At 45.5% G+C, this 17,501-nt stretch overlaps 1 protein-coding gene across 1 annotated transcript in view; it reads right to left on the bottom strand.

Annotated features, from left to right (window-relative positions):
- Positions 1–366: 366 nt before the first annotated feature.
- Positions 367–17,501, bottom strand: part of LOC311144565 (metal cation symporter ZIP14-like) — a 30,013-nt gene continuing 12,878 nt past the window's right edge. The window contains exons 4-10 of the mRNA XM_084180600.1: positions 16,926–17,103; positions 9,896–10,065; positions 8,072–8,194; positions 4,484–4,657; positions 1,431–1,653; positions 928–1,112; positions 367–680 (exon numbers count right to left, since the gene is read on the bottom strand). Of these exons, the coding sequence (XP_084036726.1) occupies positions 528–680; positions 928–1,112; positions 1,431–1,653; positions 4,484–4,657; positions 8,072–8,194; positions 9,896–10,065; positions 16,926–17,103 (1,206 nt within the window). The 3' untranslated portion in view covers positions 367–527. The remainder of the gene's footprint in view (positions 681–927; positions 1,113–1,430; positions 1,654–4,483; positions 4,658–8,071; positions 8,195–9,895; positions 10,066–16,925; positions 17,104–17,501) is intronic.

Below are 17,501 nucleotides of genomic sequence, written 5' to 3'. Positions count from 1 at the left end.
AGGGAGGGGGGGTACCCCTGCCAGTGTACTAGGGGGGGAGAGAAGGCCCAAGAGAAATGAGGGAGGGGGGGAGAGAAGGCCCAAGAGTGATGAGGAAGGGGGTACCCCTGCCAGTGTACTAGGGGGGGAGAGAAGGCCCAAGAGAAATGAGGGAGTAGGGGTCAGAGAAAGCCCAAGAGAGATCAGGGAGGGCGGGTACCCCTGCCAGTGTACTAGGGGGGAGAGAAGGCCCAAGAGAAATGAGGGAGGGGGGTACCCCTGCCAGTGTACTAGTAGCTACTGCATATGGGAACTGCTTATGAAAGTGTTTTGAGAACTTAAGTCTTATAATGTGCGTTCCTGCCGCACTAGAACCGAAGCCCCGGGTCTCTAGGGGGAATTCAGGGCAAAATGGGGCCTGAGAGGGAGAGAGGGAGCCTGGGGAGGGAGGGCCAGGCATTCCCTTTCAGCTCCAAAGGGAATCATTCCAGTTATAAGCGGTTGGATCTGGTTGAAACCGGTAGGGTGTAGTTGTGTGAGTGTTAATGCTAGTCTATAGTGATGGCTCCAGAGTAGGTGGTGAGTAGCAGCATGATGGCGAAGCCGGTTAGGAGGCCCGCGTTCTGGATGATGAAGGTCACAAGGAAGCTGCTGCCCCCCGCCTCCTCCTCCTCACGACTCACCTCGTTCATCTCTGGGAACTAGGGAGAGAAGGAGGGGGGGGAGCAGGTCAGTTCCTTATTGCCCACACAGTTATCCTTAGAAATTACACTGGATGGGTAAATGGTAAATGTTGTGCTCTATATCCATTCTCAGTAGATACACAGACAGACCCACACAGAGAGAGACGCACGCACGCACCCCCCCCCCCCCCCCCCACTCACACCCCTCACTCCACCGGACCAACCCCGCCCTTGTCCACCCCTCCACGTCCATCCCCTCTCTCACCATGTCTGCCAGGGCGATGTAGAGGAACATGCCCCCTGCCAGGGCAAAGACCCATTGAGGTGAGAAGCTGTTTCCTGCCAGGATGCCAAAGCCCATGCCCAGGTAGCAGCAGCAGGCAGACAGGAAGTTAAAGAACAGAGCCTGCTGGATGCTCATCCCAGCGTTCAACAAGATCACAAAGTCTCCTGGAGAGAAGTAAAGAGAGAGAGAGAAGTAGAGAGAGAGAAGTAAAGAGAGAGGTAGAGAGAGAGAGGTAGAGAGAGGTAGAGAGAGAGAGAGGTAGAGAGAGAGGTCGAGCGAGAGCGAGAGAGCGAGAGAGCGAGGGGTGAGGACAATATCAGCACAGTCAGACAGATATTGCTTGGATAGGTGGAAGAGTGCTGGATTCACATAAGCCCAGTTATAATCCCAAACATATAAAACATTAATTCATCCTAGATGTTTTTTTGTTTTTGGGGTGCTGGACTCACCCCTTCATTAGACTGTAACCATTGAACACTCACCCAGCTCATGGGGAAACTCCTCACAGAGTATGGCCACGGAGGTGCTGATGCCCTGGAACGTTGAGGCAGTGAAGGAAGCGCCGATGGCCAGGCCGTCGATGAAGTTATGGAGCCCGTCGCTCAACGTGATCATCCAGGCCAGCGTGCCGATGTCAGAGTACGCTGTGCCCTTCAGCCAATAGCAGCCTCCTCTGCTGTTCCCTCCGCCCAGGCTCTGAGAGTCCTGTTGGAGAGGAGGAGAGGTGTGAGGGAGGGATGGACGGTATGTGAGCGTCTCTCACCGGTGGGGTCGGTACGGGCGTGAGTGTATGTGTGTGAGAGTCTGTGTGATGGAGTGTTTGTGTGCACTCGCGCTCTCACATCGGTGGGGTACGTGCTGGGGTGTGTTTTAGAGCTGGGACAATAAACCGAAAATGACCGACATTCCCCCTCCTCTTACCGAAGCATTTTGCTTAGGGTCGGTAATTTTCTGTGATTTTGCTACACAACGTTCCTGCAGATTTCTTTGTTGTAAAACCATTATTTGGTCAACAGTAATAGCCTATCCATTATGTTGACTCCTGCTATGAAAGTATGAGCCTGTCCCTGTTTCGCTGTAGGCTGCTATATGAGCGAGCCACTCTCCCTCCCCTTCCCCACTGTGAGGAGAGGGAGAGATGCATTTTGATAAGCAAAGCATATTACTTTCTCAAAATGCAATTTCAGGGAAAAATACAGTTCTAAAAGCAACTATTGTTGTTCTAGTTACAGAGAGAGGAGAGTCACAGCTTTCTGGGAGTATACAATGTATTTCAATATTGAGTTCATAGCACGACTAGCTGAGCTGCGCACGCCATTTGCAGTGAATAGGCCTACATCAAGTAGCCAAGGCCTAGCACTGGAAAGTTTTGTAGGACATTACATTTACTGATAGATTAATCATTTAGCCTACATTGCTATCTAGCAACAATACCATATTCAGGAGTTATCAATCTAGTGTTTTGGGTTCCCACTTCCTCAGGTGGTGAATTATATAGCCTAGACCAATAGTCCTAGGTACAACGATGTCAGCAAATTCATCTCTGAAGAGACTAAAATAAATCTGATCGTTCTGGATCCTATTTTGACCGGTTGCACATCAACATATAAAATCATGCATTCCCTGGACACGTTATATGAAAGTTTTTTAAATTTTTTTATCATAGGCTATACCATCTCATACTTGGCACTGTAAAAAAAATCCCTGCCGCTAATGGAAAGTAGGCCTAACTGTAATCGTTGTATTTATCATTAGCGCAAAATAGTTACATTTATTGCCATATGAAGTTTTGTCCATATCGCCCAGCTCTATTAGGTTTGTCCTCTCACTGGTGGGGTCAATGCGGGGGTGAGTGTCTCTCTCTCTCTCTCCCTCTCTCCGGTGGGGTCAATGTGGGGGTGAGTGTATGTGTGTGTCTCACTGGTGGGGGTCTCTCTAACCCGGTGGGGGTCAATGTGGGGGTGAGTGTGTTTACTCTCACTGGTGGGGGTCAGTGCGGGGGTGAGTCTCTCTCTCTCTCTCTCGCTCTCTCTCTCCGGTGGGGTCAGTGCGGGGGGGTGGGGGGGTAGTGTCTCTCTCTCCGGTGGGGGTCAGTGCGGGGGGGTGAGTGTGAGTGTCCTCCACACCCTTCCTCTCTGCGGACGATTTTATCAACCACTTTGAAAAGAAGGTTGACGACATCCGCTCCTCATTCACTCAGCCTATTGAGTCCACTGATCCCATTGTGTTTCTTTCATTTGCGAATAATCGCACCAACTGTTGTCACCTTCTAACCAAGCTGCTTGGCGATGGTCTTGTAGCCCATTCCAGCCTTGTGTAGGTCTACAATCTTGTCCCTGACATCCTTGGAGAGCTCTTTGGTCTTGGCCATGGTGGAGAGTTTGATTGATTGATTGCTTCTGTGGACAGGTGTCTTTTATACAGGTAGCCAGCTGAGATTAGGAGCACCCCCTTTAAGAGTTTGCTCCTAATCTCAGCTCGTTACCTGTATAAAAGACACCTGGGAGCCAGAAATCTTTCTGATTGAGAGGGGGTCAAATACTTATTTCCCTCATGAAAATGCAAATCAACTTGTAACATTTTTGACATGCGTTTTTCTGGATTTTGTTGTTGTTATTCTGTCTCTCACTGTTCAAATAAACCTACCATTAAAATTAGACTGATCATGTCTTTGTCAGTGGGCAAACGTACAAAATCAGCAGGGGATCAAATACTTTTTTCCCCTCACTGTAAAATGGTCTCACCGGTTGGGTCAGTGAGGGGGTGTGTTTCACTGGTTGGTTCAGTGAGGGGGTGTGTCTCACTGGTTGGGTCAGTGAGGAAGTGAGTGAGTGTGTGTTTTCACTGGTGGGGTCAGTGAGGGGGTGTGTTTCACTGGTTGGTTCAGTGAGGGGGTGTGTCTCACTGGTTGGGTCAGTGAGGGGGTGTGTCTCACTGGTTGGGTCAGTGAGGGGGTGTGTCTCACTGGTTGGGTCAGTGAGGGGGTGTGTCTCACTGGTTGGGTCAGTGAGGGGGTGTGTCTCACTGGTTGGGTCAGTGAGGGGGTGTGTTTCACTGGTTGGGTCAGTGAGGGGGTGTGTCTCACTGGTTGGGTCAGTGAGGGGGTGTGTTTCACTGGTTGGGTCAGTGAGGGGGTGTGTTTCACTGGTTGGGTCAGTGAGGGGGTGTGTCTCACTGGTTGGGTCAGTGAGGGGGTGTGTCTCACTGGTTGGGTCAGTGAGGGGGTGTGTCTCACTGGTTGGGTCAGTGAGGGGGTGTGTCTCACTGGTTGGGTCAGTGAGGGGGTGTGTTTCACTGGTTGGGTCAGTGAGGGGGTGTGTCTCACTGGTTGGGTCAGTGAGGGGGTGTGTCTCACTGGTGGGGTCAGTGAGGGGGTGTGTTTCACTGGTTGGGTCAGTGAGGGGGTGTGTTTCACTGGTTGGGTCAGTGCGGGGGTGTGTTTCACTGGTTGGGTCAGTGAGGGGGTGTGTCTCACTGGTTGGGTCAGTGCGGGGGTGTGTCTCACTGGTGGGGTCAGTGCGGGGGTGTGTCTCACTGGTGGGGTCAGTGCGGGGGTGAGCATGCGGTCCCCCTCTCCTCCGTCCACCTTGGGCAGGTTAAGGCCCGCCTCTCCACTCTGCTGCAGCTTCTCTGTCACGCCCTCCTCCATGTCGCCGTTGGCTGCAGCGTACAGCTGCTCTGAGGCTGGGAAATTGCTGTGGTCATGGCCCTGGAGAGAGGGGGGGGGGAGAGAGAGAGAGAGAGAGAGAGAGAGAAAGAACCGTTAGCAAGGGAATCAGAAGTCAAGTCACATGAAAAGTATTTCCCACCAGGAAATGGCAGGGATATAATATAGATAGATTGCATGAAGGATTTCTCCTCAGTTAACAGATAGTTTCAGTGAATAAACATCGTTATTTAAAGTATTACTGCGTTACTGTCAGACTGTGTTGGACGACACCACGTTGGCCCCTGTACAGTATATGGGTCAAGTAGACTATATAATTGGCTTAAGAGGCCACACCAGACCAGTGTTAGTTAAGGTATTACATTGGCTTGGCTGTACCATAAGGTCTAAACCATATGGCTCAAAACTGCACTATGCTGAATGTCCACTAGGAGGAAGCATCACCTCAAACAATGTCAACAAGAGACATGAAAGGCAGATGGCATATTATTATACAGTACTACATCAAGGGGTTACTCTGGGTCATATCAATACATAAAATAAAAAACAGACATCTCATCAACCACTAAACTATCCACTGATACTAGCATAGCTAAGATTTCAAAATCCACTGATGCTAACATAGCTATTCTACCTTCCCGGAACTTTCCCTGGGCTACAGAGACATGTCCAGTGTTGGTGGTAAAGTGTTCTTTCATGTCTCTACTCTACCTTCTCATTTTCATGGCTTGGTTGATGCCATTTTCCCCACAAGTAAACAATGTGAAGCATATTTTTAAAGGCAGAGTTCACACTGCCACTCCAAATCAAACTGGTTTCTTTCCTGGATGGCATTCTCATTTATCATCAGTGACTACTGTGCGTGTCTTAGATGCCATTCTTCCACACTAAACAATGTGAAGCATTTCTCCAGTGGTGGGAAAAGTACCCAACTGTCATACTTGAGTAAAAGTATACATACCTTAATAGAAAGTTACTCAAGTAAAAGTCAGCCAGTAAAATACTACTTGAGTAAAAGTCTAAAAGTATTTGGTTTTAAATGTACTTAAGTATCAAAAGTAAATTAATTTCTCAAATATACTTAAGTATCAAAAGTAAACAATTCCTTATATGAATCAAATCAAAATGTATTTGTCACATGCACTGAATAAAACCGGTGCAGACCTTAATGTGAAATGCTTTCATACAAACCGTTAACCAACAATGCAGTTAAGAAAAATTGAGTTAAGAAAATATTTACTAACTAAAGTAACACAATAAAATAACAATAAGGAGGCTACAGTATGTACAGGTACCGAGTCAATGTGCTGGGGAACAGGTTAGTCCAGGTAATGGAGATAATATGTACATGTAGGTAGGGGTAAAGGGGCAAAGCAGCCCGCACCATTGTCTTGTTTTTTAAATGTATGGATAGCCAGGGACACACTCCAACACTCAGACATCATTTACAAAAGATGCATTTATGTTTAGTGAGTCCGCCAGAGGCAGTAGGGAGGACCACCTGTTCTCTTGATAAGTGCATGAATTTGACCATTTCCCTGTGGCAGCGAGTACAGCTGTGAGTCTTTCTGGGTAAGTCTCTAAGAGCTTTCCACACCTGGATTGTGCAACATTTGCCCATTATTATTTTCAACATTCTTCAAGCTCTGTCAAATTGGTTGTTGATCATTGCTAGACAACCATTTTTCAGGTCTTGCCATAGATTTTCAAATAGATTTAAGTCAAAACTGTAACTCGGCCATTCAGGTAAATTCACTGTCTTCTTGGTAAGCAACTCCAGTGTAGATTTGGCCTTGTGTTTTAGGTTATTGTCCTGCTGAAAGGTGAATTCATCTCCCAGTGTCTGGTGGAAAGCAGACTGAACCAGGTTTTCCTCTAGGATTTTGCCTGTGCTTAGCTCCATTCCGTATTTTTCGCATTTTTCCTTTAGTGCCTTGTTGCAAAACAGGATGCATGTTTTGTAATATTTGTATTCTGTACAGGCTTCCTTCTTTTCACTCTGTCAATTAGGTTAGTATTCTGGAGTAACTACAATGTTGTTGATCCATCCTCAGTTCTACTATCACAGCCATTAAACTCTAACCGTTTTAAAGTCACCATTGGCCTCATGGTGAAATCCCTGAGCAGTTTCCTTCCTCTCCAGCAACCGAGTTAGGAAGTCACACAAACGCCGTTAGCAAAATGCTAACGAGCAAAAACGAACAAACTAAATTGCAAAGACAAGCAAATCCAGTTCATAAAGTTATACAAGCATAACTTGTAGCTACTGAATGTCATTTTCGGTGAGTGTGGACATTTACAAGCGAAAGTGAATGAGAGAAATTGTGCAAATGATCAACGTTGTGATGCATGCTTTTCTATATATAATCTATATTTAAAACATTTTAAATTCAGGCTGTAACAACAAAATGTGGAAAAAGTCCAGGGATGTGAATACTTCCTGAAGGCGCTGTATGTGAACTTGTGGTGCAGGTGTCTACTTCACTTCAGTCCGTCTTAAGTACACGTGTAATTATAAATGAGCCTCATATGACATTGACTCACATCCAAGTATGGCCCTCCTCCCTTCTACACCACACAAAGCATAAAGACTGACGTCATCATCCCAGAGAGTCATTAAGCCAATGCTACATTACACACCTGTTTCAGTCCAAGCCTACAGGTGAAACTTTACTGTTCAGAAAAACAACGCCCTGTTACACAAACTAAACCGGACTTGACTGATGTAATTTTTTCGCCTGTTCACAATGCATACTGTAATATCTCTCCACTCCATCTAAAGAGCGGATGCTTATCTGTGTGTGAAAAGCCCTGGTTGAGACTAGTGGATGTTTACGAGCATCATAGAGCCGTGCTACAGAACAGTATTAATCAACCTTCCGTCTTCTTGGAAGAAGGAATACCAGTCATTTCACATTTTTTTGTTCAATTCCAACACTAGCACACCGGATTCAACTTGCCAAAGGTGTTAGTCCCGTGTGGCTCAGTTGGTAGAACATGGCGTTTGCAACGCCAGGGTTGTGGGTTCGATTCCCACAGGGGGCCAGTATACATTATAATTTTTTTTTTTTTAATATTACAAAAAATGTGTATGCAGTCACTAACTGTAAGTCGCTCTGGATAAGAGCATCTGCTAAATGACGTAAATGTAAATGTGTTATAAGTGAGACACTACACTAGAGTCAGGTGTATATGGTTATATAATGCATGTGCAGTATATAACACTTTTCTGATTTCTGATCAATCCCAATGGGTTCACATATTAGCCACTGAGGGAAAGGAAACACTCGATGTGTTCGCACCAGGGAAAACTAAACCCCTTAAACCATGCAAAAAAGATCGGGTGAAAGAAATGACGAATCCCATGTTTGTCATCCTTGTGCATTTTTCAGTCAGTTACTTTGCTGTACCCAAAGCAAATACCAGCAAAAAAAGGTTCTTGAAACGTGGACTCACCTTATCCTTGGGTCTGAGCAGCATCTTGAGGACCTTCTCAGTGAAGAAGAAGAGGTAGAACCCTCCAAACACCACCGTGGACTTAGACACATAGTTGTCCACCATGGGGTCAAAACCAAACGCCTAGGAGGACAATATACACAGTTAACTAAAAAGGCATCCGTCAAATTGGTTAATAACAGGGTATTACATTTGACTGTGAAAGGATTTGTGTAAAAAGCGTCATTGGCTTGACTGAACTAGGTAGGGCCCTATTACATTGGAAGTATCAATTATGTCTCTGTCACGATTCCGCACAATTCAAGCTGAACATGTCAGTTATGTCCCGTGTAGCTCAGTTGGTAGAGCATGGCGGCTTGCAACCCCAGGGTTGTGGGTTCGATTCCCACGGGGGGGACCAGTATGAAAAATGTATGCACTCACTAACTGTAAGTCGCTCTGGATAAGAGCGTCTACTAAATGACAAAAAAATGTAAATGGCTGGTGAATGAGGCGCTATTGTCTCACTCTATATCAAGGTTTTTGACCTACTGTATGTGTTTGGCATTGGGAATGAAAAATAAAAAGGATTGGTAATACCAAACAACCTTAACTTCACACTGACAGACTGTTCTTTTATAAATGGTATGTGAACAATACTAGGTGCCAACTAATCTCAAGAAGTCAAGTGTTAAGTCAATTCTCCCTGATATCTTATTGAGACTATGGGGCAGAGACATAACAATCACTGGCTGGCTGTCTGGAAGGACAGTACATTATGAACGCTAGCCAGCTTCTCTCCTCAAGGACACAATAAGAGGCTAAGAGATAGGCTACTGTTATAAACATCACCAATAAAAACACTAATTAGAGAGCACTATTAAAATGGCAAAATACTGCTTCAAGCATTTTTTTTTAAAAGGCAGACATTGTATCTACATTTCACTGTAAAATCTTTGAATGGCACATCAGCACATTGGCTAACACCTTGGGCTATTTGTCGGCTAAAGGTAAACTACTGTGGCCCGGTTCCAAATATGGTAGTGCTTTTCAGCCAACTCTTCTCTGCTATGTTGGTTTGGTGTCATGTGATAACTGATATGTGATTAGCTTTCTGGTGCAAAATGGACCCATGTGGATGAGGTGAATTTCTATTCCATCTAAGAACAGCCTAAAGCAACAAATGCTATTTTCCTCAGTGCTTCCCCTTTCCAGGCCCTCAGAGAGGCAAGGCCCACCAGCAGCTCAAAGGGTCTGCTTTTCAGAATCACATTTGGGGTCAATAAAGTGATATACTGTTAATTAAGTGGATGGTTCACCTAATTAAATCTATGGGCCAGGCATGACTGTAGTTAGTCTGGTTTCATTTGGTTCCATTTTGGCTGAGGGCTGCTTGAAGGGGGGGAACAACTGAGGTAGTGGACCACATCCGATTTCCTATATAGTGCACTACTTTCGGCCATAGCCTCAGCCAAACGTAGTGCACTATAAAGGTGAATAGGGTGCCAAACGTAGTGCACTATATAGGGAATAGGGTGCCAAACGTAGTGCACTATATAGGGAATAGGGTGCCAAACGTAGTGCACTATATAGGGAATAGGGTGCCAAACGTAGTGCACTATATAGGGAATAGGGTGCCAAACGTAGTGCACTATATAGGGAATAGGGTGCCAAACGTAGTGCACTATATAGGGAATAGGGTGCCAAACGTAGTGCACTAAGAGGGAATAGGTCGCTAAAAATATTTCACCACATAGGGAATAGGTTTCCGAAGTTGTTCACTAATTAAGGGAAAGGGTGCTAAAGTAGTGCACTGTGTAGTGAATAGCATGCCCTTCACACTACCTCTGGGATGAGCTGAAACAGGGCGTTGGAGTAGAGGGTGCCAATGGCCAGGGCTATGAAGTAGAGGAGCAGGCGCTTGTAAAAGGTTTTCCTCATGAAGGGGACCACACTGGCCCCAACCAGCGAACACAGAGAGATGATGGTCACGCATAGGAACCCGTAACCCCAAACTGACCACGACCAGGGGGGAGGGGGGGAGAGAGAAAGAGGGGTGAGAGGGAAGGGGGACCAAAAAGAAGAGGAAAAAGGACAGAAAAAGGGGAAGATTATCATGAAATCATTAAAGATATTATTTTTCCCAGTAGAAGGATTAACCGGAGGATAACACCAGTAGATGTCAGCCCTGAAGAAAAGAATCACATCACCCTTAGTGCTGTTCCCGGAGAACAGGAAATGCCCAATCAATCGACACTGACTGTCTATTCACAATCAATGTCCATTCACAGACCTGTGCGTGTGTGTGTGTGTGTGTGTGATCACTGTATGATGAGGAGACACCATGATTTGTTTCCCATCAGACCAGTGTTCTAACCCCAAACAGCCTGTGATTAAGAGGAGCGGGAGATAATGATGTCGTCACAGATCAGAGGAAGCAGAATCCTCAGGCCTTTATGATGCATTCTGGAACCACTGGTGCTTTGAGCTGGAGCCGTCACACAATACAGGTGGAAATTAGGGAGTACGCAACACTGATCAGATAAAACCAGAGAAAGATAGGGACATGGTAGCTAGAGATACACACACACACACACCATTGTCTTTCAGGCCAGGTGTGTGTCTGCTCTGAACCACTCCACTAGCTAGCTGCCAGCAGCCCCTGGGCATGATCTGAGCTCCTGTCGCCTCTGGCTCACTGCAGACAGACACTAAACAGTCACGCTGCCTGAATAGAGGGGGAAGCTAGAAAGCATTTATTGTCTCTTGTAGAGGTTACTCATCAACTAAGGGACTTTATAAGGGCACCTTGCTTTTTATGCCTTAAATTGTAATATTCACCAATAGTATTTTGAGAAAGGGGGTAAAGTTGTGGGACATTGGGAGCAGCAAATACCCACCTGGTCTGGTTTCCCTGAGGTGAGGTTAGAGGCACTGTTCAGCCAGCCAGCCAGCCAGCAAGCCAGCCAGCAAGCCAGCCAGCCAGCCAGCAAGTCAGCTAGCCAGCCAGCAAGTCAGCCAGCCAGCCAGCAAGTCAGCTAGCCAGCCAGCAAGTCAGCTAGCCAGCCAGCAAGTCAGCTAGCCAGCCAGCAAGTCAGCTAGCCAGCCAGCAAGTCAGCCAGCCAACCAGCAAGTCAGCCAGCCAGCCAGCAAGTCAGCTAGCCAGCCAGCAAGTCAGCTAGCCAGCCAGCAAGTCAGCTAGCCAGCCAGCAAGTCAGCTAGCCAGCCAGCAAGTCAGCTAGCCAGCCAGCAAGTCAGCCAGCCAACCAGCAAGTCAGCCAGCCAGCCAGCAAGTCAGCCAGCCTCTCTCCAAGGAGAACCAGTCTCACAGATTGCATATATTCCACAGCCAGTGAAGAATGAAGAGTAGACAGACCAGCCCATGTAGACTCACACACAGATAACAGACAGAGAGAGAGAGAAAACAATCCATCCAGAATTCCAGTGGCAGAGAAAAGCACTGAGGCAACCGTAGAATCACAGTAGCTCTTTGATGACCGCTGGTCGGTTGAACACGACAATTCCCAAGCTGCTAATTACAATCCCAGGAAGGGAGGGAAGAGAGAGAAAGGAGGAAATGCCCAGAAGGAAGTGAAGAATTGAGAGTGCTGTGGTCAGTGGGGCATTGTTGTTAAGGGAATATATATAGAGAGGGAGGGGAAGGGGGAGAAGTATTCTTTTTCCAACAGGGGATTGATGGATACCGCACCTCTGGTAGCAGCTGGAACACAGCGGTGGAGTAGAGAGTTCCGATGGAGAGGGCGATGAAATAGATGAGCGCCCGGCGCATGTGACTCGTCCTCATGAGGGGAACCAGGAACACACCAGTGAGAGAGAAGGCACTGACCAGGGTCACACTCAGAAAGGAGAAACCCCACACTGTGATGGGAGGAGGAGGGAGGAGAGGAGGCACACAACACAGCAAAGAGGGGGTTTGAAGTGAACACTAAAACACACATGCTGTTTGTGTAATATGAGAATTACTCTGTGTGCTGTGACAATGATCACAGAGGACTGTGACTGCAGGAGCAGTAATGATCACAGAGGACTGTGACTGCAGGAGCAGTAATGATCACAGAGGACTGTGACTGCAGGAGCAGTAATGATCACATGAAGAACAGGGAGGAAAGGAAAAACAATGACATCATAGATATGAAGGATATGTACAGTGGGGAAAAATAAGTATTTAGTCAGCCACCAATTGTGCAAGTTCTCCCACTTAAAAAGATGAGAGGCCTGTAATTTTCATCATAGGTACACGTCAACTATGACAGACAAAATGAGAAAAAAAAATATCCAGAAAATCACATTGTAGGATTTTTAATGAATTTATTTGCAAATTATGGTGGAAAATAAGTATTTGGTCAATAACAAAAGTTTCTCAATACTTTGTTATATACCCTTTGTTGGCAATGACACAGGTCAAATGTTTTCTGTAAGTCTTCACAAGGTTTTCACACACGGTTGCTGGTATTTTGGCCCATTCCTCCATGCAGATCTCCTCTAGAGCAGTGATGTTTTGGGGCTGTCGCTGGGCAACACGGACTTTCAACTCCCTCCAAAGATTTTCTATGGGGTTGAGATCTGGAGACTGGCTAGGCCACTCCAGGACCTTGAAATGCTTCTTACGAAGCCACTCCTTCGTTGCCCGGGTGGTGTGTTTGGGATCATTGAAAGACCCAGCCATGTTTCATCTTCAATGCCCTTGCTGATGGAAGGAGGTTTTCACTCAATCTCACGATACATGGCCCCATTCATTCTTTCCTTTACACGGATCAGTCGTCCTGGTCCCTTTGCAGAAAAACAGCCCCAAAGCATGATGTTTCCACCCCCATGCTTCACAGTAGGTATGGTGTTCTTTGGATGCAACTCAGCATTCTTTGTCCTCCAAACACAACGAGTTGAGTTTTTACCAATAAGTTATATTTTGGTTTCATCTGACCATATGACATTCTCCCAATCCTCTTCTGGATCATCCAAATGCACTCTAGCAAACTTCAGACGGGCCTGGACATGTACTGGCTTAAGCAGGGGGACACGTCTTGCACTGCAGGATTTGAGTCCCTGGCGGCGTAGTGTGTTACTGATGGTAGGCTTTGTTACTTTGGTCCCAGCTCTCTGCAGGTCATTCACTAGGTCCCCCCGTGTGGTTCTGGGATTTTTGCTCACCGTTCTTGTGATCATTTTGACCCCACGGGGTGAGATCTTGCGTGGAGCCCCAGATCGAGGGAGATTACAAGTGGTCTTGTATGTCTTCCATTTCCTAATAATTGCTCCCACAGTTGATTTCTTCAAACCAAGCTGCTTACCTATTGCAGATTTAGCCTTCCCAGCCTGGTGCAGGTCTACAATTTTGTTTCTGGTGTCCTTTGACAGCTCTTTGGACTTGGCCATAGTGGACTTTGGAGTGTGACTGTTTGAGGTTGTGGACAGGTGTCTTTTATACTGATAACAAGTTCAAACAGGTGCCATTAATACAGGTAACGAGTGGAGGACAGAGGAGCCTCTTAAAGAAGAAGTTACAGGTCTGTGAGAGCCAGAAATATTGCTTGTTTGTAGGTGACCAAATACTTATTTTCCACCATAATTTGCAAATAAATTAATAAAAAATCCTACAATGTGATTTTCTGGATTTTTTGTTCTCAATTTGTCTGTCATAGTTGACGTGTACATATGATGAAAATTACAGGCCTCTCATCTTTTTAAGTGGGAGAACTTGGCACAATTGGTGGCTGACTAAATACTTTTTTTCCCCACTTATATATATATATATATATATATGACATCTGTGAAGGGGAGATATCACAGGGCGGTAAGGAAGGGAAAGGGAATCTGTGGAAAGGGAAGTAAGATGGGATCAGTGACATTGTGGTAGGTGCAGTCGACATGTAGCCTACATTGCGGTGGTGTTGAGCATAAAACTACTGTAATGTTTGGTAAATGAACGGTTAAAGAGTTTCCTCTCTGATCCTTTCAGCACACAAAAAGCACCTGTACCCTGTGGGAGAGAGGAAGACGTGGCAACTTTGGTTGTGGTGTGGATTGCAGAAGTGACACACGGTCTGTAAGAAGAGTTTAGTTTATTATTAAATTCGACCATAAAAAAAAAGCCATAGACGCACATGAGTAAAATCATGGAGGATAACACACAATAACGCCTGAGACTTATTTCCATTGAGACAAGATGGCTAGGCAAGAGCCAACATGGTGGAACACAGTATGACAGAGAGATAATACAACATAAAAACAAAGAAGAAGAACATCTATCTCATCAGTGCAGTTACATCGTAAGGTACATTCAAATGGGCACAGAAGACATCAAACCGTTTTTTACTTTATTTTTTAAAGCTCCCCCAGAGAGGATGTAGTTTTTAAAATGGGCAGAGGCAACTCATTCCAGTGCTATGCAAACAAGGAGAAGAGACTACTGCAGTGTAAACACTTGAAAGGACAGTCCTCCTTAGCATTATAGTGTGACCTGCAAAGAAGAGGGAAACATTTGAAGGACGGACCAAACCCGCCTACCCTCCAAACCCTCCTTCCCTCTGCAAAACGAACACACATTGTCTCAATAGGAATCAGTCATCTTGAAATACAGTGCTTGAAATCCAAAACAAAAAATGGGACAAGCACAAATCTTGGAGCAAAACAGAGGAGGAGGCCATTTCATGAACAGAGACTTGTAAAAGGAGGGCAATGGGACACATTGAACTGACCTCACTCTGCCCCCACTGCAGCAGCTAGCAACTGGGTTACATCGAGACACCTCAGCCCGAGTCACGGCTGGCCAAATACCATGTCCCAGACCTGGGTTCAAATAGCATTCGAAATCTTTAAATATACTTTAGCTGTGATTGAGCTTGCCTGCCGCAACAGAGCCAATGGAATCGTTTCAAACGTGCAAACCATGCCACCTACCACTCCAGGTTTGGCTTAAGCAAACACAGTAGATTTCAAATACTATTTGAACCCAGGACTGCACTGGGGAGAGCGCTCTAGGCATTAATGGAAGATGAGAGTGAAAATATATCTCTGGCCAAAACACATGCTGTATCAATGCTTCTCCTGCCAGAAATTATGACACAGAAAGGGGCAAATACCATAAACAGTGAGAGGTTTTTAAACATCTTCTTGAACAACATCAAGACAATCACAGTACAGCGTTCTCTTCCAGCATTGTCAGTTCATGTGTTAGAATCTTTGCAAATTGCAACTAGAACAACTGTTAGCTGGTATAGAGATGGAGGCAAAGCATATCAACATTCTTGACTTTGGTTTCTAAACACACCACAAGTGCTGTAGACCACATAAACAGAATATGTAGAACCTGACACGGCTCTAAAATCCTCATGACTTTCTACAGCCAGTTCCAATGTCCTTTTCTATGTCCTGTAATTCTAGGTGCAGTGGCCCAGTGCGAGGATCACACTAGTTTACTACATTCTCCAAGCCTGTCATTAACAGTCTTTTTATATCCACCACCTACACCAGGGACAATTTAGACTGGGCTCTGATGAGAACTAGCTAGTAGCTACTGTTCTTGTTTGTATGTTATAAAACTAAAATATACCCTAAAAACAGCCTGTACAAAAGCGTACGCTGCAGCCCACATACATCCACAACACAAGCACATAGATTAGACCCAGATGCTAAAATGGCTTCCAGAGTAATAACAAGGACATCCAGTTACATGGCCTGCCAACCTCTGATGTCAGCAGTCTGAGAAGCTGCGGGCAGTGCGAGCCAGACGGATCCAAGATGGTGGTGCCTTTATGTATTATTTGTACCTGCTAAGAGGATTCTGTACCTAGTATCTGCTGACAGTGGCGTTCTAATAATGGCTGTTCTGTGCTAAAGTGGACCAGGAAGTACAAGATGTTGAATGCTGGATGAGAAACAGAACCCACTGCCTTTGAGGGAGAACCTTGACCTCCCTTTGAACTCCATATTGCAGGCAAATTCTAACCCACAACGGAATTTTAGAGAAGAGGGAATTCCATTCTTCTAATGGAAACTTCTTGGAGAAAGTTTAACATGTGACAATCCAGTTGAAATTGGCAACACTTTACGTTATGTTGCCATTGTTGTGTCATATAGTGACTTAACTTACTTGATAAACAGAATGTAAGCAGTCAGCAGTACACTGTAACTGCAGTGTTGATACATCAAACAATGATTGAATTGTGACACCACTGCAACTAGCACAGTTGTAGTGGCCCCCAAAAGTGTATTTGTGGCGGGGGGGGGGGGGGTTAGTTTTGTCTGAAAACACTAAAACTATCAGGAATTCAGCTAAAAATGAGCTTCAAAATAAATCGTCCTGCGGCTGACTATTAGCGTACCCCTGACGTAGGCAGGCTATAGTAAATCAGTGTTGATATTCATTTAGCAGCAATTGTTGCCGCTACTCCCAAAGACAAAAAGAAAACTGATATAAAGTATGACGAAAAGATAAATGGAGGTATTTATATATTTTATAAGATCATCTTTGAGAGGTAACAATTACCTAAATAGAAACTAGTCAGGGAGAATCTAAAATTCCCAAAATGGCATGGGTCCCTCATTGATTTTGTTATGTTTGAGTCAGACAGCGTAACAACACAGCATAAGCCATGGCAAAATGTGTAGAATTGCACAAAAAAACAAAAAAAAAAAACTTTTCAAACTGCACATTTTCCCTCAGATCCCAAGGCAAAATGTATAGAAATGCAGGAAATTTACTTTTTTTAATTGAGGACGGTCACAAAAATGTTCGGTCAGAGACTGTGCCATTGGCTACGCCCACTGCCACCCCCCCCCCCCCCCACGCAAAAAAAAATCCTAGGGGAAACACTGCAAATATATTATGAAAGGGTATATGAGTTGAGAGGCTCACCTTCAGCAGCAGTGGGTTTGGAAGGTGGGTCTTTGATAAGCTTCTCCCCTTTCTCCACCCCACAGGCACCCGAGTCCAATTGCTGTAGCATTGTGGGGCAGAGCTCCTGTAGGCCACGCCCATCCAGACGAGACTGCTCGCTCATACTGTACACTGCCAGGGTGTCTCCAGGTAAGCACTGTGGAGGGAAACACGCAATCAGTCACTGACACACACACACACACACACACACACACACACACACACACACACACACACAGACCACAAAAAGAAACCACCTCTGACCTCAGACAGACCCTAATCATTTACTATCTGATAAGGGACATTATGTTTTCCCTTCATGGAAAACTAAAGTGAGATTAAGTTATCCATATAGATATGATGGAACTGGTCTATGGAAGGTTCCATTCCTTGAGCACACAAACTCTGGGAAAAAAAGGTAAACTCATTCCCTTAGCTCAGGGACACGGGACACGACCACGACCACGAACACACAGCTCTCTCTAACATGAAGAGAAGCCACAACTAGTGAGTCAACTACATGGCATTAAAGCCCGGTAAGAATATCAAGCATCC

This window comes from Coregonus lavaretus (genome assembly GCF_964263955.1).
Source record: "Coregonus lavaretus genome assembly, chromosome: 17".
Lineage (NCBI taxonomy): Eukaryota > Metazoa > Chordata > Actinopteri > Salmoniformes > Salmonidae > Coregonus > Coregonus lavaretus.
Note: the sequence above shows the minus strand (reverse complement) of the source record. Positions and strands in the feature narration are given on the sequence as shown.